Raw genomic sequence first — 25,016 nt, forward strand, 5'->3', positions numbered from 1 at the left:
TTTTAGACTTGGAAGAAGTTCTGAGGTTCACTTGATCCAACTTTTAACCTAATGCAGAATTTTTATTACATTGTTGCAGGGAAAAAATGCATAGCCTCTGCTTGAATAATGTGGATAATAATAATAATAATAAAATAAGAGTTGAAAGCTTCCTAAGGCTGTTCATTTCTTAATATCTTTTGTACTTACAAAGATCTTCCTTATAATCATCTATCAATGCTTTGTTAAAAGTTAAAATTACTAGCACCATTTCTACACTCTAGACACTAAATGAGTGTAATTCTATTCCCATCTGATGACCGTTTGAATACATTATCGTTTAAAAGAGGGTAAGATATGATATGCCCTCTTTTCCTGTCCCCTTAACATTTATTTTTAAGACAAGAAACACCTCAAGTATCTTCAGTGTGACTTTACTTTCTGGATATTTTTGCTCTCCTCTAGAACTATTGTGTCAGTCACTCAGTTATGTTCGACTCTTTGAGATTCTGTTGACTGTAGCCTTGTCAGGCTCCTCTGTCCAAGGGATTCTCCAGGCAAGAATATGGAGTGGGTTGCCATTCCCTTCTCCAGGGTCTTCTCGAACCTGGGTCTTCTTCACTGCAGGAAGATTCTTTACTGGCTGAACCACCAGGGAAGCCCAGCAACTTATAAATCATTAAAGTGTGCATTTTACATCATATTATCATCATTTTATTTAAATTTGGAAAAAGGATAGACATTTATTTTGACTGAAATGTTAAGTTGTACACTTAAAATGAATGGGATTGGGAAATTCGTACATTGGGGCTAGAATTTGCCACTCTTCTCTAAGTGTTTATAATCCGAAAGAACTTAGTTATATAGTGCACGCGTACTGAGTTGCTTCAGTCATGTCTGACTGTGCAACCCCATGAACTATAGCTCGCCAAGCTCCTGGGCTTAAATTGAGTTAGGGTTGCAATCAAATTCTTTTCTAAAACATTTAAAACATCCCAATATCAGTTAAACATTTTTAGGAAAAACATTACTTAAACATTTTTGCCCTCACTGTTAATTGTAACTCAGCCTTATTCAGTTGAGAGTAAAGAACTGTGGATTGCAGTTTTCTTCTGATTTTGCCTAGAGGGATAAATCATGCTGACACTTTCTCATACGTTTTTGTGAAACTAAATGGAAAGGTTAAAAAAAATAGAAATTTCTGTCTCCCTTCAGTGACTTGGCTGAAGATTTAGGTCATTTGGGACAGAATATGAATTATTTTAGGGCACCGTTTAATACGATATTTCTGCTATATGTTGAGCTCGCTAAATATACATACTCACTAAACGAGTCCAGAAAGCCTTTTTCATTGTGTCTGTGCTGGTTGACTGATGTTGCAAGGGTTGTGGATATAGAGTTTAGGCCCCAGTAACCATCATCTGAGTAAGCACAATGGAAAATTGCTTTAAAGAATCTTGTAACAAAAGGTGTAACCAACTTTTGATTTGTAATGCTTGAATTCTCTTGAATGTTATTTCATTCTTTCTGAAATACAGGATGAGGCATGACACTACCCAATCACAGTCTCATTGTTGGGTACTTTCTATGTAACATATGCTTTGTTTTGTTTTTCTCAAAAGGCGTTTAAACAGAAATCACCTTCAGCTGTTTCCTGAGTTGCTGTTTCTTGGGACTTCGAAGCTATACAGGCTGTAAGTAGACAGAAATAGTTATTGTTGCTATGTGTAGTACCTTGCGTTTTATTAAATGTATTTTGGATCTGTTTCCTTGTGCTTTCCTGGAATCTATTCACCAGTAGATTAATGGATTAAAAGTTTGTCTTTCTTTTCTTCTTTTTTTGAAACTTATGATTGGTTTTCCAGTGGTTCCAGTTCTTGTGTTTGGTTAGCATTTACTGGTTCGTGTATGTGTTATTGCAGTTGTATTATTCTTTTTTGGTCTTGATGGGGGGATTTACCTAACTTCTTTATGGAAACTTTTGATTAAGTTCTGAAGGGAAAGATTGCCACTGTGCTTCCTTTTCAGAGGAAGTTGGCAGTGTATTCTTGTAAAGTTGGGATTCTTAATGTCTGCCTTTTTGATATTTGCTTCTATACTCGAATAGTCTTTATTAGTCTGGAAATACTATTATAAGGTATTTATAGAGGACTGTAAATTTCCTCTTAAATTTTCCTTTTAAAGCCAGAATTCCAAACTCCACGATATGAATGACTGTAGAGGGTTTCATATCAAATACGTCATCGACTGTTAATGGAAGTATTTCTTTGGAAGGAGTGTTAATGTGGGTTTTAGGCAGAATCAGTTTTTTCCTCCCTGGAATCCTTGTTCAGTGACCGAATGTGCAATAGTGAAAACACACTTTTGACAGCTCTTACAAGTAGGTTTTTAGGCATATGAATGATTTTGTGCAGATGGGAGATAAGCTGCAAAGTGTTGGGGAAATTAATAGCAATGGTTATCAGTGTTCTTGGATGTTGTGAAAAATCATTGGGATATACAGAATAAATTGCTCAGCTTGGTTTCCACCTGGATGGTTGCAAAGTCCCACATGTGGAGCCTGTGGGGAAAGTGAGGAGACTGCTTTTCCGACCTTGACTTTGTAGCCAAAGCTTTGTAACCTATTAGTTCAGTATTGTTATCAATTCCAGAAGTAGGAAGGGTCTTTTCCCACAGCCCTCCCCCACATCGTATCTCTGTTAGGATCTCTGTTAGGGCCTCCTGACACCTTGGCTCATTGTGGAGAGAATTTTCCCAGCAGGCAGAGGTAGAGCCAGTTACACACCAGGTCTTGTCTCTAGAGTCTGACTTTCCTGATTCTATTCTTGTAAGGATAGCCAAAGCCGCCTAGCAGTATTTCTCTTCTGCTTTGTGTTCCCTGCTGATTAATTGGCTCAATTTAGGTAAATTTAAAAGAATCAAATAAAGAAACCTAGAGACTGCCTTTTTAACAAGAATTCTCTAAAGACTATTTTTACCAAAGACACTGGATGTAGGCTGTTATGAAGATTATGTGTATGAATATAAATTAATATTTATATTTAATTATTTGTACTTAGTTTCCAAGAATGGCTACAGAAGTGGTTTTAATAGTATTCTACTTTCTTCCTTAACTTTTTTTTGATTGTGGGGATGCTGAAGAATTGATTTCAAAGCTAGTATATAATGAGTGCTATTAAATTAATTTACTGCTATGCTAACGATGTGCATCTAAAACAATCCACATTGTCTAGAAAATTGTCTGTTGTCTATGTGGCCGTGAAAAAAATTTTTAATGGAATGATTGTTACGGCTAGAATTAAAATTATTAAGCTGAAGGGGGGAAATGTAGGAAATCACTTTAACACTGTCCCTGAGAAACTAGAATGTTTGATTTTTAGTTGGAGAGTATTTGATTAATTTTCTTCGGGTGGTATAATCTAGTGCAGAATCCCCTATCAGCAGATTATGTTCTGTTTAGCATTTGCCTCCTTTGACAATACCATGTAGTAGGCCAAGGGATTTTCACTTAGGTTATATTATGATTTTATAACCTTATGAAGTTACTTTTTGGAAGAAGACAACTTGATATCCTTAAGTAAATGAAAGAAACAGAACCCACGAAACTCTAAGGCAACATCTAGTAAGTAAAAAGCATGTTAAAAAATGGGGAAAACGGGCAGCTAGAAAATGAGTTATAATGTGCCTGTTTGGCTCAAAGGATTTCCCCTGGGAAGTAATGGAAGATAAAATTTTGTTTCTGATGTGGATCTGTAAGGACTCTGATGCTTTGATTTTCCTGAAGTTAAAGCTTGATGGCTTTATGTTCAATATTGCCTGGGATTTGACACCTGACATGGGCACTGGATACCCATGAAAACTTAGAGGTGTACATTTTTTCTGCCTCAGCAAATAGGAATCTATCTTCTTTTGAGTTGAGACACTGTTGTCTCACCCAAGTTAAATGTAATGTATGGTTAACCATGATCTTTCTCTTGAGAGGAAAGTTATCAGCTACCTGTGACCAGTTTTTTATGATGATGATCACTAATTGAATTAAACAACCACCAGTAAGAGTATGTAATAAATAAAGGAACAAAAGCTTGTGAAGTTAACTGCCTGGCTAGTTTAATTTCTAAGAAGATGGGTTCAAGTTCAAGTATTCTTCATATGATACAGGTGCCTAGTAGCTAACCCGAAACAAATGTTCTAACAGATGGGAAAAGTCGCACAAATCTACATGCAAAAATTGTCCTTTAAAATCTTCATTTTAAAATGAACTTTTATTTCACAAGAAGGATAAGTGACAGGACAAAGGATACAGATTTTGGACAAGCAGTATGTTCGGAGAGGGAAAATTTGACTGGTGGCTAATTTGCATATTAAATGATCCACCGTTGCCCACCATATAATGGCAACCCACTCCAGTATTCTTGCCTGGAAAATTCTGTGAACAGAGAAGCCTGGTGGGTCACAGTCTATGGCATCACAAAGAGGCAGACACGACTGAGTGACTGAGTACACACACACACACGCAATTGCCCTACCATATAATTTAGTGGAGCCATACTCATCTAGAATTCATGAAAGAAACAAATTTAGAATTTATTATCTCTAGTTCTTTTCCTAACTTATTTTATATTTTACCGTTACTTAATACTGTTGTTTCTAGATGCATAATCGATGAAAAACTTATTTTTATAGTTCACACACTGATGTTTGATTTTTATCATTGTTTGCTTAGATCAAATCTAGTCTGTTCCACTGGACATTATACAGATTTTCTTTTTACTTCTGTAAGGAATAATCACCATTTGACTCTTGGCTGGAAATGAGATGCCAGGTGAAGAAGCACACATGCTTTTTTAAAAAATTCTAAATGCAGTATAAAAGAAAAGGAGGGTACACTGTAAATGAATTATGATTCGACACGGTTAGTTGCTGCTAGCGGCCAAATATGCTTTTCCTTTGCTGTCTGCTCCGATTTCTCTTTGGACGGGTTGAGAGAGCACTCCGTGTTCAGGTCAAGATGTTTGCTCAGAAATAGTAGTACAGTTGCAGCTGTGTTTGCTGGAGCAGGAGACTAGTTTAAATAGCATTACCATTTATCCAGTCCATTAACAGAACTCTGTAAAATAATACCAACTCTGCATAAACTACAGGACAGTGTAATAAAATTACAAGCACTTGTTGACAGATGGAAAGTGTAAGTAAAGAAGAAAGAAAAGTGAAGGGCCATAGGTTGGAGGTTAAAAGAGACAGTACATAGTTTTCTTACTTATGGAGATTCTCCATCCTCTCACTTGGCTCCTCCTCCAAAACCAGGATTGCATTTTTGTTATTAGTTTATTAAGAGTGGAGAACATGATTTTCTGAGCAATTCAGAGTGGGTTAACTGACAGAAGTACAGTGACTTTTGAAATGGTTGATTATGATGGAAATTTATGAGTAGCATATACAAATCTTCCTGAAAAGTATAACCTTAAAGGTGGCTTGCCAGTGAGTGATTCACACTTTACAGCCTGAGTTTGCAGCTACTCATCTAGGCTCATTAGAGAGGCATTTCATTGGTAGTTCTGTGGTTAAGCATTTGGTTATAAATATTTGTTTTGTGGTTTTCCGTTTATTTCCTTGAGTATTATTATATTTACCCAGACTTCTAACATAAGCTTAAGTAGCCAAACCACGTTGCAGAAACTCATTTTTTTATTTGTATCTCTTGAGACAAAACAAAGCTAACAAATGAAAATAAATACATAGGTTCCAGTGATTCATTTTCTTTGCTTCTTTAAATGAAAACTCTTTATTTCTGGTTAACAAGTGGTGTTTCCCTAGTGAGCTTTGGAGCCATTAAATTATCTAACATTATAAATAGTATTTTTAAAGCCAAGAACTCTTTTTATGGCCTAGTGACTCCTTACCTGAGATAAACAGATTTTGAGCAATAAATTCAATTGGTCAGGTCACAATTCATTCGCTGTCAGATAGGATCTCAGATTCTCCAAATTGTTTTTTTGATAATAATTATTACAATTCTTTAAGAGGAAAACTTAATTTCTATTAAAATAAAAATTAGTTTGGGAAAGATAACAAATATATGATGAAGCTGCCCTTACTTACCTTTCCTTTCTTATAAAAGGAGCCTTGGCTTTTGATTTTGGTTTTGAGGAGTTACAAGAGTAAGTATGCTTAATGTTATAAAGGTCTAGATAATTCAGAAAAATAGAAAAGTGGGAGTATAAATTATTCATGATGTCCCCACTCAGATATAACCACTGGTATACTTGTCAATTATTAGTAGATTAGTTTTCTTTTTCTGTAATTATGCATATAAATACTGCAGTACATGCATTACAAATACGTTTTTTAAATATCCCCAGGGTTTAGTATAAAGCTTGACCTTTAGAAAGCTCTCAGTAAGTGTTTGATGTATTGAATTAAATCTCTGTTGGGTTCAGGGTTTGTAACTTGAATGAGCAAATAGTAACACTGGGAAGACATTATGAATAATGGGGAACCAAATTAAATTTAAAGGATACCTTGGTTCATTAATGTTTATCCCCTTAGGTTTTCTAAACATTGAAGCGTCTATTGGTATGCACTGAAAAATCAAAATAATGTTTTCCACCTAAGCAAAAATATCTTAATTTACTATAATACTATACTTGTATAAAACCACCACCATACTCCCTCCCCTCCGCCGCCGTTCTCTGATGCCAGTTAAGTCTCAGGATTCTTGGATTCGAGGATAAAAGTAGAAGACAAGCATGGTGCCTGTGTCAGAATTCCTCCTGAGTTAATTTCTGCCAGCTCTGATTAAAGTGTGGGCTCCTAGAGTGTCAGGTGTGTAGTCTCCTGCTTCATTTTACTCTTGGCCTGTTTGGCCCCTGCCACAGTAAATCCAACAGTGGTAATGCAGGAATTGCGGGTTACAGTTGCCACGGTTACCGTTGTCCCGCCAGATCGACATCATTACTCATCTAGGGAGCTGTCATCGTAGCTGCCTCCCATCTCTGGTGCCGAGACTGCCAGAAAGCTTTAGATGCAGAGAATAAAAGTTCTTCAAGATGGTGTGTCTGTGTCATCATTTGAAGGATACACTGTATCGTTAATACTGATACCTATCTAAGGGGAACAGATTGATTATGTTTGAAAACAAAGAACCTGTATGAGAGATAACATTTAGGAAAGTGTTAACTGTCAGTGATTAAAAACCCCAAGTCCCTTATTATTTATTAAGTAACTTATTAATTATTATTATTAGGTCCAAGGGACTCTCTTCTTGCTACTTAAAAAACAGAGATATATAAGTAATATTTAAAAATATTACTGTTATATAGCAAAAGGTTCGTTTTTAAGAGGTAGACCAAACTCTTCATAGACTGACCTGGACACACTTCAGAGTAGCCCCTATCTCTTGCCGTGAAAAAAGGCAAGCCGTTGAATAGGGCTTACTTGTGTTTTTGTTTTTAAATCAATGTGCAATAGTATGATTTAGACGTTATAAAAACAATGAAGATTAAGATTGTTTTTGATATTTTTGCCAGGCCTCCCGTGGGAAGTTTTTACTTTAAAGGGATCTAATAGAAGACTTTTGCTGGAGAACGTCAGAAATTGGCAGGCTTCTGCTGTTGCCAGAGTAGATTTTTTGGTGTGAAATCCACAGCATAGTTCCTGGCATAGGAAAGTCAAGTGCAGGAAGGTCTTTCCCACTCAAGTGCACTTGTTTAAATAGTTTCTTCCCCAAATGTAAATGTTTCTGTTTCCACCAGCAAATACTCATGGCTTGCCAGTGAGTGTAAATACTATGAACACTGTGATCCATGCCATGGTGTGTGGCCCACAGAATATGTGGCATTTGTGGACTTTAGCCATTGCCAACTTCTGACCTGTAATATGTACATTAAAGCCTTCAGAGTTCATGGAGACTGAGTGTGCTTTTTTGAAAGATGAATTTAAGTATATGGTTTTCATGTCAAAAAGGTTTTGAACACATATCAGGAAGAAATATTTTAAAATTTGATTGTAAATCATAAAATTGCTGCTGCAATCTCAAGATTATAATTTAGTGATTGAAGTTTATATAAGTATTAATTCTAGGAATAAGTGACCATAAGGTATTAGTTCTATTGAGCTAATTTTAATGTATGTACATTACATTTTAAGAAATCTATTTTGTGAGAAATATGTTTTACTAATATTGTAAAATATTAGTGTTTAAATGCCTACTCAGATGTTAGTGCTTTGCTATCTTTGTAAATCAATGGATACTTCTGGAGCAAAGGTTTCTTTTCTATAAAATAGGGGTGACATTTATCTCCTGGGAATATAGCAAGTCACAATATAGATTCTGTATTCAAAAGAACATTGTCAACTTTCTGGTATAATATGATAGAAATGATATGGTATGATAGAAATGATGCCTGTGGAGTTCTCGTCCTCTCAGTGTAAAATAGGACAAAGTAATAGTCACACAGATGTCCCAGCAAGTTGCCCACAGTCAGAAAAGCTCCTGGTTCTCTTTCATGTTTCTTCTTGCATTTATTCTCAGTGTGATAACATATACATAAGTATAACCACATTAACTTTTTAACACTGCAGATTAGCATAAAATGTGCATTTGCACCATTCCATTTCTCCTTACTTGGCAACACAAGGTATATTAAGGCCAGAATGTTCTTAATGAGGTCTCTCATCTGCTTCCAGTTGATGATTCATATAATTTAAAAATTCTTATATAAAATAAATCAAGGATAGAAAAAGAGGCTGTGACTCAGGAACTATTTATGTTAGTTCACATATTAAATTGTTGTTTTAATGATGTGTTGTCCTGAATAACAAAATGAAGGAAAAATACAAACCAGTTAGAAAACGCTGAGTGAACTCCTTAAGGTATAGATAAACTCTTTTGGACGTTATTCAGAAGATGTATTGCATTGCTAAAGTACATTTTTATCACTAACTAAAATTTCAGTTTAAAAACAATGTAAGAGAAGCATCCCAATGAGCATATTCAAAATATGATTTGACCTGTGAAACATTCTGCCACCTTTACATAAGCTGCATTGTGATATTCAATGGATTTTTAGACTAAGCATTTTGTCAAAATGCAGTTCAAATTGCAAGCTGTTCAGCGCTTTGAATTTAAACGATGATTGATAGTGAAATAAGTTTGAGTCAGAAGTTATTTTTGTTTTGTTTGTATTGTAACTCCAATTCTTTTTATATGTACATAAGCTTTGCCCTTAGACGAGAGTGATGTATGTCCTCTTCATTACACACAACCAAGTTAATTGCTATCAAGAAATTATTTAAAGAGAATTATCCTTAAAACACTTGATAAATTATGATATGAGAAACTTGGGGCAAGAGTTTAAGCTTAAACCCTAGAGAGGGAAGGACTGAAGAGTAAAAAGGCCAGTCTTCGGTGGGACCTGTGGTCTAGGGAATAGCATAGTGGAGTGAAATGCTATTAAGAGGACATCTGTGCCTCTTGAAATGTCCCCGAATGAATGTGAGCAGCTAAGTATGGCAACTTGATTTAAGTGTTTTTTTTTTTTTTTTTTTTAAAGAAAAGAGACATAAATAAGTCTGGAAACAGAATGGGAAGATAGCTTTGCCCCGTCATGATAGGTTTCTTCTACTAGTGAAAGATTAAAGCTTGAAGTATGTGAATAGCTGAGAACAGCACAGAGAAAGGTTGATTGCTTCCCCTCCAACAGTTCCAATTGATTGAAAAAAGCCTAATTTAAAGTTCTGTTTGTTCTATGTCTTAAACCATCAGAATTCTCTTTTAGGACCAGAGGAATGCTCTGGAGGAAAAGAATCCAAGGATAAAAAGTCATTGCAGGCCAACAATTGTTCCTAATCCTCACAAAATGCTGGAGAAATTAAATTTATTCTTTATTGCTCAAAGTGTTACCTAGGTCACTGGGCGATGGGAAAATTGCACTGGAAGTAGAGTAGGAGCAAGCTTTGTTTTGTGTCTAGATGCTTAACCTTAGACACGACAAGGCATCTTAGAATGTGGTGGGAACTTGGTTCAGAGCATTAACACCAAGACTTTTATTACCCCGGATTTATAATAGGCTGTGCTGTCAGGAGATGAAAATGTTGTGTTTACATTGCAGTGTTAAATGATCATTTAATTAACACCTAAGGAAAAAAAGTTGTGAAATTCTTAGCAGCTTTTATTGTTGGTTTCCTGGGAGGTTTTAATATCCGAGTTTCATTGAGATTTCTTTTTTGTTAGTAGAGACACAAAAGACATTATACACTTTTTAAGGAAGACAAACAGTTTAACCTTGACCCTTTCTCCCCTAAAATATTAATTTAAATTACATTTTAAATCTGGTGTGCTTATTTAAAATGTTTCTAGATTCAGATCTTAAAAATATGTCTTAAACACTTTATTTCTATGTAAACATCTGTCATTTAAATATTAGTTAATTTACATTCTAAACTTTCTGCTGTAGAACATTTGAAACTGCCAATTAGTTTATATGAAGTGTAATACATTTATAATACTAACTATATGCATTATACATCTTTCAAGCTACACTGTAGTTACATTATCTTAAGAATCAGTGTCAAAATAGGTAATCATTTTCAAGCAAATTTTATGACAAAAAAGGTACACTGTTATTATATTAACATCATTATTTAGTTAGAGATCATTACTATCATATGATGCAAGAGGTTTATATATAGACAGTAGAAAGAGTAAGAGCATTAGTATGAAAATTCAAATTAACTTCATTAATTGCTAAAAGATTGATATTATCAAATGCCTTCATTTATTCTTGATCTTTTATAAATACAGTTACCTAAAAAAAGAGTGGTCTTGAGACAAATTGATAACACTTGGAAAATATAGGGCAGTTGTCAAGGGCAGCTGAATGCTCAATACACTTTTTCCAGAACTATTATTAAAATTTATATCTGTTACTCCTCTCATTTTATCCAGATATGCAACTTCATATTCGAATATGTGAAGTACTTTAAAATATTTATTAAGTTACTTGCTATTAAAGTGAAATCTTTCTTAACTTTTCCAGAAATGATTATACCATTATAGTGTAGTTTTTTTAAGTACACTGCTTTTATTCATACTGAAACTAAAAATGTTTATTCCCATTTTTTAAAGTTTAAATTCAAGTGCCTCAGGATAAAACCTGCTTTCTGTATTATTCATGGTAAGAGTGCAAGGAGTATTGAATGTTATTAAAATCTCTTAATAGAAAGCCCTGCTTTGAACTGAGAATTATATTCTCATTCACAAAATACTACCAAGCATTACGTAGGCACTTTGTACAATGTTATATGCTTTCCCTACTTCTATCAAGTTTCAGCATTTCTCTAAAACTTTTCTTTTTTTTTTTTTTAACTCACACTGAGTTTTTTTTTTTTTCCCATTCCCAAAGCTGTTTCTCCATTCAGAGTCTAGTAACAAAACCCCTTAAGTAGGAATATTACTTTAAATGTTATCTCCTTTATATATACCTACCTTTTGACTTGAGGTAGTTATAAAACACAAAATGTTCAGAAGTTAAAAAGTATGAAAGAGAAAGAGAAGAGTGACAGTATCTGGTTACTTAACATACTAGATGATTAGTATGTTCTATATGATATAGTTCATTATACCAGTTGAAATTCCAAGCCAAATAGGTACTGTGTGCAGATGTGTGTGTCTATGTGTGTGTGTATGTATGTGGTTGGAAATGGGGATACTGAGAGCTAGGGAACAGCTATTTTGTGAATGCTCAGAAATGTTTGAAGAGTAAATATGTAGAGAAATCATAGGAAATTTTATTTAACAGATAAATATATTGCTTTTACATTAAAAAAGCAATGATATGCTCTTATATTGAAGAAAAGTCAGTGTCAAAATTTTATGCATTAGTTATTTAGAATCTCTAACTTGAAACCAATGAAAAAGATTTCAGGATTTATTTTAGATAAAGTTTCCAAGTTTGCTTCTTAAAAAATAGAAGTAACTTATCTAAATGCAAACAATTTACTGTAACAAATATGTTTGGTAGTTGTTCCATTGAAACCATTGCATGCAAGAGATTGGAATATATAATATCTAGAAATACTCTAGTCCACTCTGTGGGGATTAGGTAGTTAAAATTTTAACTTCCCTTTTGCATAAAACTCTTTTGCCTGACTTTCAATACCCAGGACTATCCAGTTCTGCATTATCACTTTAGCAACATATACGTTATGTCCCAGGCAAGCAGATTTTCATGTTAATGATTGGACATTCCCAGTGCGTTTTTGGACTCCTTGCTTGCTTCCAGTGTGGAGTAGCATAGACTACCATCCTCTTGTTAGCCTCACCTCCTCTATCAAACCTTTCTCAACTGCTTTAGTTACCTCTAAGATCATTAATTATATTGTAGTGGTTCTGAGTACAGACTGTTGACTCAGACTGCCAGAGTTTGAATCACTTAATGGGTAAACTTGGGAATGTCACTCAATTTCCTGCCCTGTGCCCTGGTTCTCCTTGTAAAATGAGGATGATGGTTAGAACTTACCTCATGGGAATGTTGTAAGGAATAAATTATTCACTAAATGAACAAAGCTTAATATGATGTATGATAATAGTAAGTGCTCAGTATTGTTTTTATTTTTTGATTTTTATTATTTCAGCTACCATGTTTATTACCTGCCTCATATGATGTTCTCTTGGGTATTATATTAATAATGTGTGTTAACTTTGCCGAGACTCCTGTCTTATATTTGTCTTTGTTTTATATATAGCATTTAGCCTAGTGCAGCTTAATTAAGAAACACTTTCCAAGTGAATCCTTGATGGAACTTAGCCTGAAAAAGACACTAACAATAGTTTGAATTTGGAATGAAATATAAACGATGTGAATCATAAGTCCAAAAATGTACTAGTTATATTCCTGAATCTGCTATTCACTAGCTGCAGATGCTAAGCAAAGGTACTTGATTTGAGGACCAGTTTTTTGGGATTCCCTGGTGGCCCAGATGGTAAAGAATCCTCCTGAAATGCAGGCCACCTGGATTCGATCCGTGGATGGGCAGATCCCCTGGAAAGGGGAATAGCTACCCACTCCAGTATTCGTGCGTGGAAAATTCCATGGACAGAGGAGCCTGGTGGGCCACAAATCCATGGGCACACAAAGAGCTGGACATGACTCAGTGACTTTTTCTTGGCTTGTAAAAGTATTTGGTAGTTCAGATAAAAAAGGGACAAGAATTTAGCATAAGGCCTCCTGGTGGCTAAGCTGGTAACGAATCCACCTACAATGCCAGAGACCTGGGTTCTATCCTTGGGTTGGGAGGATCCCCTGGAGAAGGAAACGGCTACCTGCTTCAGTATTCTGGCCTGGAGAATTCCATGGACTATAGCCCATGGGGTTGCAAAGAGTCGGACACGACTGAGCGAGTTTCACACTCACATTCTCCTGGTCTCTAGGAAATGTGCAGATGTAATTGAAGGAAGAAGAGGAAATAAAACTGTATAAAAAGTTTGCTCTAGCTCTTTTTTCCAAAATGTGTGGAGAACTCTTCAGACTACTTCTAAGAATTGTAATAGTAGAGTTATTCATGTAATAAACCAGGAATTAGATGAGGAAATTGTGGATGAATGATATTGAGGTTGTTCTCTTTACTATTAGCAATTTAAAAAAAAATAAAAGGAGTTTCTGTGTTAAATGAATATAACCTGCTTACATTTTGCATGACTTTGCTATTAAATGTAAACTGTTTGAAGACTTAGGTTAAAAAATAATGAAGGAGATTTGATGGTTATGCAGTATTAAGTGACTATCCTGATACATGATAATCCCTCAATAGGAGGTAAGTGGTATATAACTGAAGTAATTTCAATATTCACCTGTCCCTCAAACATCACAACTAATAGCATGAGGAAATGAATTAAAAATAAGGCAAATCAAGGAAGAATAATGGTGGACATAGGTTTTTATGTTCGCATTTGTGTTATAATCTTTTGATTTTAACAGGTTTGTGAGCTGGTACCTTCCTTTTCTGTGATTCACCCTACTAAATGCATTGTGCACCCTGGACAATTAATTTTCCTTTTATTTTGAGAAGACTAGAATGTATAGAGCCTGAATATCCTGAAGGCGACTGAAGTCTGGAGTCTGTTTCTGAAAGACAGGTTCCCTCTCAGGGTTGGTGTGGTTTTTCTTTCCTTCTCTTTAAGGAGAATGAATTCCACACCTAATGAATAGTTTCAAGAAAAGTTGTTAATCAGGTACTCCAAGTGACCACCCTGGATTCTTCTTTTATTACAGAGAGGAACATGATGGAATGAGAAAGCAACATAGTTATATTTGATAAAAGGAAATACCTTTTTTCCTTTCCCCACCCACCATGTAATCCTCTGGAATTTAGTTGACACTGGGAAGTTACTGCAGCAAATGGTGTGTTTGAAAAAACCAAGTTGGAGGAACAAGACTAATACTTGTAGCTACAATACTTACATTAAAAATCACAAAATGTATCACTCAGCTTATTTCAGGGTGAGGTTTTCACATGAAACTGTCTTGGAAGAATTTTTCTTTTATTCTGGTCAATTTTACAATGAAGTATTACACAATGGGCAGTGCCATTGTTATCAACATTACTTTTTGTTCTTTTCTGGGTTGTTGGATATCACTCTGTTGCCTGAGATGGGATACTAGATCAAAATCAGATGAAGGACTTAACTTAAATATGACAGAGGGGCAAAAGAGGAACTATACGTATAATGGAATGTTATTAAAATGGACAGATGTTATTCTTCAGCTCTTTCCCATTCAAAAACCATACATTAAAGAGAGAATAATGATATAAATCAGTAAAAATACAGTCAAGATATTGCTTTATTTTCTAAATTAAATGATCAAGTTGAATAACTCTATTAAACTATAAGTAAACATGTTTTGCTAGAGGTTTAGTTATTTCTAAATAAATGTTATATCCATATCATCAGTGTGATATCTGTTGCAAGGTACTTGCTGTCATTGTATTTTTATAAGATAATTCAGATTTAGATCTTTTTTAACTAGAGCTCTTCTCCCCAGTCTCAAGCATATATTATTTTAGTGCCTTGTGTTTATGGCTCTGCTGATTATTTTGTACGTATTGTTTTTCAAAGCAGTGATTCGTAAAGTGTGCTCTGCAGTGATGTAAGAGCAAAGTTTTGTCATCAGATGTGTCAGGAAATAATGAAAGACATCCCCTGCAGTGACTGCAGTGCACGTTTGTGTGTTAATCTCCAAGGCGTCTTGTGATGAAGAAATTCACTTAACTTAAAAAATTTGTTTCTCAGTGTTATGTGGTTATACGGTCCTCCTTTTTCTCGGCTTCCCCGACTAATACCAATTAATCCAAATAGCAAGAGCAGCTTCCAAAAGCTAACTGCTTTTTGTCAATTCTGTTTGAGATTTCTTTAAAAAAATAAAAACTATTTTAGTTATGGGTGGCTGAAATTTAATGTTATTTTTCTGGTGCCAACATAGTGATCTAAACTTTTTTTTTAAATGCATTGGCTTGACAAATCTGTTCTTTTCAGTTCACCTTTGAAAGTAAACTTGATATTCTTTTGTTAACTCTAGAGATAGAGAAACTTAGATCTTTGCGTAACATTTTGATATCTTAATGCTGATATTTGCTTACATGTATGTGTGTTGTATATAAAATCATTTGCTATATGTGCACATATATGCACACACAGATAGGCACACAAGCAGATACCAGTGCTAAGGTATCAAATTCTTACAAAGGGATCTAAATTTCTCTATCACACATGTGCTGTGCTGTGCTGAGTCTCTTGAGTCGTGTCCGACTCTTTGTGACCACATGGACTGTAGACCTCCAGGCTCCTCTGTCCGTGGGATTTCCCAGGCAAGAGTGCTGGAGTTGTTTGCCATTTCCTTCTCAGGGGGGATCTTCGGGACCCAGGAATCAAACCTGGGTCTCCTGCATTGCAGGCAGATTCTTCACCAACTGAGCTACCAGGGATGCCCATCACACACATGGCGCCACTCAACTCTGTTTTAATGACTGAAAACATGTTCATCAGCTGACTCTTTCTCCCTTCCCTGATTCTGTCATTGTGACACCTGGAGCCTGCTGTGCACAGCATTCTTCAGCAACACAGGAAGTTTGCATCCTCTCAGCTGGGCATGAACTTGCAGGAGTCTTTCTCACTCCACAGAGATTGTTGAAACTGAAAGTATTTTATATGCAATTTGTATTTGGTTAACGGACTTTGAAATCAGCATAGAGTTTCATATGTTCAGTATTTTTGACTGAAACCCATGTCTCTAAGGACTAAAAGACAAAACAGATTAGGTTTGAAAAAAATTTAATAGTATTGGAAGCTTCTAAGACAGTTTTTACATATACCACATTGGTGTTTCTCAACAGGATACTTATACTAATCATTACTGAAATTGTGGTGCTTTCCCTTTCTGTTAGTTCCCCCTGGCATGTTGCTTTGACTGCCAATCCTTGTTTATATTAAATATCGAGGGGAAAGATATCAAAGAAAACACCACATTATAGCTAAAACAAACCTACTTCAAAGCTTGATGAAATGGGCTTAATAGAAATAATCACTGCAAATTATCCAATATTTACAAACACATTCTCAATGTTATGTGGCTTTAGATTTAATAAAAGCATAAAAAGAATCCATTGTGTTGTAGTTGGGTTTCTCTTTGTGTAAAGAAACTGAGTATCCAGTCCTCTCTTCCCATGTCCCTGTTTTTCTCCATCACCATCTATCATACTGTATATTTTAATTGTTTGGTTGTTTTTCCCTGTCAATTAAAATGCAAGTTTCATGAAGGCAGAGCATAGTGGTAGGTGTGCAAGAAATATTGGTTGAATGAATGAATATAGGTTTTGCAACAGACTATCAGGATTTGAAACTGTGTGACTTGGAGCACATTACTTAACCTCTCCACCTCAATATCTTTTTCCTTAAGGTGGAGATAATTAGAGCATCAGTGTCACTGAGAGGATTAAATGAGGATGTAACGCATCTGCCACAGAGTTCAATTGATGGTAATTATTTTTCATAAAAACAACTCCTAAATAGGTTGAGGAAAAATAAACAAACATTAACCATCATCTATTAAAATGATTTGTTACTGCTTTTTGGCTGAGTCTGTGTTCCCCCGCCCCCTACTCCCAGCTGTACTATAATAGTATGGGAAACCTAACTGTTCTGTGACACCTCAACATGCTGCTTGTTCTTTCCTTCTTTTTTCCTACTTATTTCATGAGTTCTCCATTTTCATGGCATTCTTGGTCTTCACATTCCTGCTTCTGGGATGTTGAAATGCCACCAGGCTTTGCTACTAACCAGGCACTGCTTTACTTCCTGTCTACGGAGATTGCTGCCTTTCAGAAGTTGCCACCACCCACCTGGGTAGAGGGCTCCTTCCCTGTGTGGCTGTGCAATACCAGACAGTAGATACCTGCCAACACGCGGGTGTTTTCACTTAACTTTTTAACATGATTAATCCATATGCCTTGTAGCCAAGGGAGTTCAAGAAATTTGACTGTCTAGTATATTGTAGAAATATCAATAGTTTATATATATTATGTTTATTAGGTTGTTTTTTTTTTTTTTTTTTTAACAAAATCCACTCCCTGGGTTGTATACCCCTCTAGAGCTTGCGCACTTTCATCTCTGTTCACCATAGAGCAGTTTTCACATATAGTGGGCATGCAAATATTTGTAAGCTGAAAGAGAAGTGCAGACGGTACAAAGGATCCACAGGCATCTTTCATACCACACGAGCTACAAAAAGCACTTGAAGCTTTAACTTTTTAATGTTTTTGCATTTGTTCTCCCTTGATAGTGTTTAGGTTTAAAGAGAAGAGCGATTAGTAAACTTGTTCAATCAGCATGTCATATGTCAGTGTAAGATACACACTTACACGTAGTTGGCTTTTTGTACCAGTTTCCTCACTGTGAATATTGAGAGTCTAGAAAAGTCTATTCTACAATATCTTTGACAGTATTTATAAATTCTTTATGACTATTTTACACATTTGTGTGTGTGATTTTATTTAATTTGCAAATAAGGCAATAGTGCTACAGAATTACTACAAAATTGAAATTGCTAAAATAGTAGGAAGCGATTGAGGCAGCTAGTTTCATCTCATCATTTTGTATCCTTATTTGGGTTGCCAAGGCACAGCTTACACACTTAGTGTGCTTCCACAATTCTTTGCCATTCTAGAGCATGTACTTCTGACATTTTTATTAGGCTTTTGTGTTTGGTCACTGTATTAAATCCAGCAATTTATTCCTTTCCACTTAAATTGTCTTCCCTGTACAAGGGGTGGAGAGGAATTCACAGTGCCTGCACATAAAAGGCCATTATCTTATCTTAGCAAATCCGGCTCTACAGAGACAGTGAATCATGACAGCTCAGCTGGGAAGCTGGGAAGGGAAGTGTATCAAGGAGGGAGAGATAGTGAGTTGAGTCAGTGATGTAGCCTGTGCCTGGGGTGGTACTGAGTTCATCAGCAGCAAAGGTTAGCATTCCTCTGCAGATCCTGGCCTGATAGACCATTTAGCAGACAGACTGATGTTTGCACCCAGGGAGTATCTTCTGCCTCTAAACTTGATTTAGTTGTAGCTTGTACAAACAATTCAGAAGACCCTATTACCCTGTTATTTTCTTGACCCAAATTAAAGCACCTTTTTTTCCTTTTTTTTTCTTTTCCATAGGATAAACATGCTGACATTTTGTGTGTATAGCTGGACATAGGCTGAACAACTCTGTAGCAACTTTGGAGCTTTACTTTAACATAGTCTTCATTCTACGAAGAGAAATATTTCCTGATTGGAGAAAGTGGTGGTGATGAGGGTGGAAAGGTTGAGGTCAGCCATGTTGCACTCATGAATTCAGTGCATGATCCAGAAGCTCTTCTAAGTGGTTCATTTGTATCAATATTTATTGGATCTTCAACGATATGTTGTTGTTCAGTTGCTCATATGTGTCTGACTCCTTGTGACCCCATGGACTGCAGCATGCCAGGCTTCCCTGTTCTTCACCATCTCCTGGAGTTTGCTCAAACTCATGTCCATTGAATCGATGATGCCATCCAACCATCTCCTCCTCTGTTGTCCACTTCTCCTCTTATCCTCAATCTTTTCCAGCATCAGGGCCTTTTCCAATGAGTCAGCTCTTCGCATCAGGTGGTCAAAGTATTGGAGCTTCAGCTTCACCATCAGTCCTTCCAATGAATATTCAGGGTTGATTTTCATTAATATAAAAGAGAGCCAAATCAGATGGGAAAACTGAGACCCAAAGAGATGAAGTAATTTGCCCCACTGGCAGGCTGGCATTTGACTACAGTGTAATGCTCATTACCATGTGTTTTAACTGGACTAAAGAGTTTCTTTTAACTAGGTAAAAACGTCACAGAAGGCATGATCCATATAATCTATTTAAATCCTTACCGTGTTTGATGCGTTGTAACAGTGCACAGGTACTTAGAGAGACCTTGTGCCCCTCTGTCTTCCATTTGTCCGTCACTTATTAAGACCTGGAGCTTAGTGTCACCTTGACTCATTTCCTCTTCCTTTACCCCTACTCTGAAGTTCTGCTGAGTCTACCTTCTGATAGCTGCACCCATCAATCCTCTCCTTTTCCCTGTCTTTAGTTTAATTCCTAACTAGGGTCCTCTGCTCCAAAATTTCTTCATCCAGAGGTGTCTTCTTAAAGAACAGCTTGGTTTAGGTTCTTCCCCCAGTCAAAACTCATTTGGTCTACGAGCATGGCAGTTTAGATTTAGCAAAACATTTTCCCATTACTTTCAAAGGAACTCTTAGAAATACATATCACTGCCTCAATTGTATTAATGAAATAACTAGCCTACAGTGGTTAGCTGAATTACTAGCCAACTGCAATAAGACTGATAAATAGTAGAACTATTACTTTTCTCTAAACTTTTATAATCACCAGGATCTGTAGTCTAAACTCTAACTTGGCCTTTAAGTTTCCTCAGTGGTCTCAATTTATCGTTCTTACTCCCTGATCTTATACTTCAAGAGTTACACACCTGAAGTCAGCTACTCTTGAGCCTGTGGAGTTCTGCGTCTGCTATTTCCTCTGTCCTTTGCATCAGGCAAACGTCCCTTCACTCTTTGCAAGCCAGATCACGCCTCCTCCACCTTGAAGGCCTCATTGATTTCACCTAGGAACACGCAACCTCGTTACTTCAGCGCCTCCGGCAAACAGTGCTCTCCATTTAAAGGTCACAGCAGCCTCACACAGATTATGCCTCTTCCTTCTCTACTGCCTGCCGGAATACTTCTCATCCCCCTCTTTGGTGATAATATGCCTTATGTCTCAAGAGGCTGTCATAGCAGAGGTCATATTTTATTCATCTCACCATCACCTTAGGTCCTGGCCCAAAGTTGGGACTGCTTTGTTGACTAAGTGAGCTTACATGAAGACTTTCATAATGCATTCAAATGAATTCTTCGCTGAGCTTTTTTGGGAGAGTTTAATCTGAGCCCGCTCCCTTTTTGCAGCCCTACCACATAGTTTTTCTTAGGCCTCTCTTAGTTTTATGTAACAGTTGCCTTTTAGAAGAGTGATTTTTCTCTCTCCTAAAAATCCAAGCTTCTGGTGGCAGGTTCTAAGTCTTTTTCATTTATATGCCTCCCAAGGTAGATGCTGTATTACTAAACATGTAACAGGAGCTTGATAAATGTTTATTACATACATTTAATAAGGATTTTACATTCTTTTCCTCCAAGTCACATTTCTATCATCACAACAGAAAACTTCTGTCTTAAAAAATATTTTTAAAAAATCAGTAATAGTGTCTCTGATTTTTAAACAGTTAATATTTGACAGAACTAGAGCATATTTATACAGATTGGTAAACCAGTGTCCAGACAAACAGCCTTGCAGTTGTTTTCTATCGTATTTATTATGGGAATGTTGTTATGTTAATTTATTTTAGAATTTAAATAAATGACACGTGAATCAGTATGCTGTGGTGGAGAGAGCCAGGATTTTGTGGGATAGGATTCAAACTCTAGTTTCAGCAATGTGCTGGGTGGGAAACACTCTCCTCTAACCTGGTTTCCTTGCCTGTTAGGGGATGATAATACACTACGTATGTTATTGGGTTGCTGTAAAGATTGAGTTTGTGGTGTCAGCAAAGTCCTTACATTTAGTAAACTCTCAATAAATATCACTAGTTATTAGAACGGAGAAAGCAATGGCACCCCACTCCACTACTCTTGCCTGGAAAACCCCATGGACGGAGGAGCCTGGTAGGCTGCAGTCCATGGGGTCGCTTGACTTCACTCTCGCTTTTCACTTTCATGCATTGGAGAAGGAAATGGTAACCCACTCCAGTGTTCTTGCCTGGAGAATCCCAGGGACAGGGGAGCCTGGTGGGCTGCCGTCTATGGGGTTGCACAGAGTCGGACACGACTGAAGCGACTTAGCAGCAGCAGCAGTTATTAGAAACACTGACACTTCCCTGAATTCATGTGTTCTACACATGTGCTTGAGAATTGGAATATTTCACTTTATTTCTGAAATGCTCTCTATCCAGGATAACATTTCACGTCAGCCAGCTTATTGTGGATGCTTATGGAAGAGCTCTTCAATGTTAAATATGTTCAATGCTGAATGTCTCAAGACGAGGTAAACTGTTTAAATACAGAAAATAAGTGCTTGTGGTTTGTGGATTAGTTATATGGTTTCGGTTGCAAGTAACTGACACCTGTCTGAATCTGGTTTTAATAATAAGCAAAATTATGAGATCACAGAGCAAGTTCAGAGATAGCTTTTCATTTTTTTCTCTCCACTTTTCCATCCTCAAGGGCAGATTATATTAAGGCTTTGCTCCTATTCTCAAAATGGCTGTCGTTTAGGGCTTCATGTTGAAATTCTTCTGGTTCATATGCAGTAGAAAAGGGAAAGAGAGAAAGAAGAAAATAAAAATCAGAGAGAAGGGAGGCAATATTTCCCCCCTGCCCAGTAGATTCTGTATCCCTTATTCCAGTCCATTGAAGCAACTTAGGTAAAGTTAGATCTAAAGTCTATAACTATAGACCAAGAGTTGCCAAAGAAATGGCATATGGTGATTGATTTAAAGTACTTAAAATATTTCTCTGGTCTTTCAGATGGATAGGTAAGTGAATCAGATTAGGATTCTGTCAGGATTGAGGAAGGGGCACCGATTGATGTGAGGAAATAACCAACAGTGTCCGCTACAGTTAGGAACTTAAATTTTAATTGTTCATTTAATTTTCCTGTAGAAATTTAGAAAAGTTGCTGATATAGCAAGTTTTAGTTTAGGTCCATAAAACTGGAACATCTTAGGTTTGCTGATTGCTTTATGCTCCATCTTCACATGTAGAGATAATAAAACCTACCTTTCAGGTTTTTGAGATAATTAAAAATAAAATCTATGTAAAGCTTGCTTTGAGTAGTTGTATTTTCTTGGTCAAAATTTGTATAGTCATCTTTGACTCTTTTATATTACTGTTTTCCACTTCTAAATACTTACATTATGAATCTACGTAGGTGCCTGATTATCACATATAAGTTCATACACCCAAGAAAAGATTCAAAAGTTTTTTTATAAACTAAAGTCTACATTTTATAAAATCTATATTCATGCAGTTTTCTATGTTCCTCACAGGAGCTTTGTGAGGTAGATATCATTTATGACATTCTCCAGATCTCATTACCTGCCTCCTCCTCGAAAATGTGACTTTCATGAGGACAGAGAGTCAGTCTGTTTTCTTCACTGCTGTGCCTTCAGCATCCAAAATAGTACATCATGGAGGCAGACTGATAAATGCTCAGTCAGTGTTTGTTGAAGGAAAGGAGAAAGGGAGGGAGGAGTTTGCCTACAGAGGGTAAAGGACTCTCTTAGTTCATGACTTAACAGTAAAGATATGAACCCCCTTGTTTTGTGGGCCTGAGACCTGTATCCACCTTGAACTCTTTAGCTACATTAGGTCAGTTTTCTCTCCCTCGGTTCTTAGTTTGCTGCAGCAGGGAATTGAAACAATAGACCAAGATAGCTCAAGCAGGCAAGGTTTATTGAGCAAGCGATAAGTAGTACAGTCTTGAGACATGAGAGTGGACCAACCTCTGCAGGAGTGTTCCTCGCCAGTTTTGATTTCCCTTTTTATATTGCTTGTTTCCTCCCCTGGGCAGTCCCTGAGGCCTGATTGGTTATACCCTATGCAAATGAGGCATAAACTCGAAACCAGTCAGGAAATGGGGTGTGTTGGGCAGGTTTTCCCTCCAGAAGTCTTCAGTCAGGTCTGTTGTTCTCCTTTCCTGCATCCTGTGGCCTCCTAACTGCCACTTCCATCTGACCACTATTTTGGACCCTATTCTGACTTGAACAGCCTAATAGCTTCATTCTACTTTCTTCACCCTCCTTTCCTCTCTTTGCTCAGCTGAATGAGCACATGAAGTTCCCAAGATAATCCTTGCTTTTCACTTTCACAGGACCATTATATATACAGATTTTCAAGCCAGTGGTTCTACTTGCTCAGCCCTCTCCTGCCTTCCTGTACCCTGTCATTGTCTCATAGTATCCCTGGTTGACTCTGTTGTTGTTCAGTCGCTAAGTCATGTCTGACTCTGCGACCCCATGGACTGCAGCACATGTTCTCTGTCCTCCACTATCTCCTGAAATTTGCTCAGATTCATGTCTGTTGAATTGATGACGCTGTCTAACCATCTCTGTATATAGAGCCTTTGTATTCCAGTTCAAACATGACTTCCTCTGGTAAGCCTTTCATGATCCTCCAGATTAAATCACCTTCTCTTTACACATCCACCTACTACAGGATATAGTTTTTAAAGGCATGTGTGTTTGTATGATTATTTTATGGTTTCTCTTTCTTCACAATAGATCTTAAAAACAGGATATGGATCTTGACTTATTATTGGTTCCCTAAAGCCTGAGCAGTATCTGGCATATTCTAGGTGCTCAGTGAATATAACATGTTGACTGAATGTCACCATTGTCTTCTCAGTCTATTTTCATGTGTTTCTCATCAGTTATACTTACAGTTTGCAGAAGAAAGGTTAGTGTTTTGTATAAAGTCCCTTATTTCCCCCCACATATCTTTTCTCACAATAACCTATACACTCCTGCTGCTGCTGCTAAGTCTCTTCAGTCGTGTCCGACTCTGTGCGACCCCAGAGACGGCAGCCCACCAGGCTCCTCCGTCCATGGGATTTTCCAGGCAAGAGTACTGGAGTGGGGTGCCATTGCCTTCTCCAGACCTATATACTGGAAAATTGTAAAGTCTTCAGGACCAGCCACTGCTTACCTGCTTCAAGTCTGTATCCTCATTTCCTTCTCTTATTTTAGGTCTCAGCTTTAAATTTGCCTTCACTGCACTTCACTTCATTCAAGGATAGATGATGGTTCCCTTATCTGAGTGACCTCAGCACTGCTCCCCCACCATTAATGTAGTTAGCATATCTGTTCCTCTCATTTGTCTGTCTATTGAGCTGAAAAATAGACTGAATCTAGTCTAAGATATTTGCCTCGAGCTTAGCGTGGTACCTGAGATGGTACACACCAGAGATATTTTTCCCAGTGACTGAATGCATGTCTTGTATGATATTCCCCAGATATTGAAATCATTCTTGGAAAATGCATTCAGTAAACAGTTGAAATTGAATTCAGTGTCTTCAGTGCAGCATATGCATCCTTCAAAGATGGCTTAACATAATCTACTTTTTAGTGATCTTAAAAACTGAAGAGCATATTGGGTGCTGCAGACAAGTACCCAGCTGGGGAGGAGAATGGGAGATGAAATCCAGCATGTCTTTTGTTCATTAGGCCATATCTACCCCTGAGAGGCTATCTTTAAAAATTTTTCACAGAGATACTGTGTGTGATAATATGACCCTAGATAGAGGAAGAAAATGTTAGAAATTTCTATTTAAATTTTTCTCTCAACTTTGAGAACTCTCTATGTTTCTCTGAATTTTAAAATACTCATAGTGGTACTGTAATACTAAATTCATATAAATATATGAATA

At 36.7% G+C, this 25,016-nt stretch overlaps 1 protein-coding gene across 2 annotated transcripts in view; it reads left to right on the top strand.

Moving 5' to 3' along the window:
• SLIT2 (slit guidance ligand 2) overlaps positions 1–25,016 on the top strand; it is a 405,234-nt gene that overhangs the window by 16,492 nt on the left and 363,726 nt on the right. For both annotated transcript variants that reach the window (XM_005897066.3, XM_070372188.1), the window contains exon 4: positions 1,602–1,673. In XM_005897066.3, coding sequence (XP_005897128.2) covers positions 1,602–1,673 — 72 coding nt within the window. The remainder of the gene's footprint in view (positions 1–1,601; positions 1,674–25,016) is intronic.

Source organism: Bos mutus, chromosome 6 (genome assembly GCF_027580195.1).
Source record: "Bos mutus isolate GX-2022 chromosome 6, NWIPB_WYAK_1.1, whole genome shotgun sequence".
Classification (NCBI taxonomy): Eukaryota; Metazoa; Chordata; class Mammalia; order Artiodactyla; family Bovidae; genus Bos; species Bos mutus.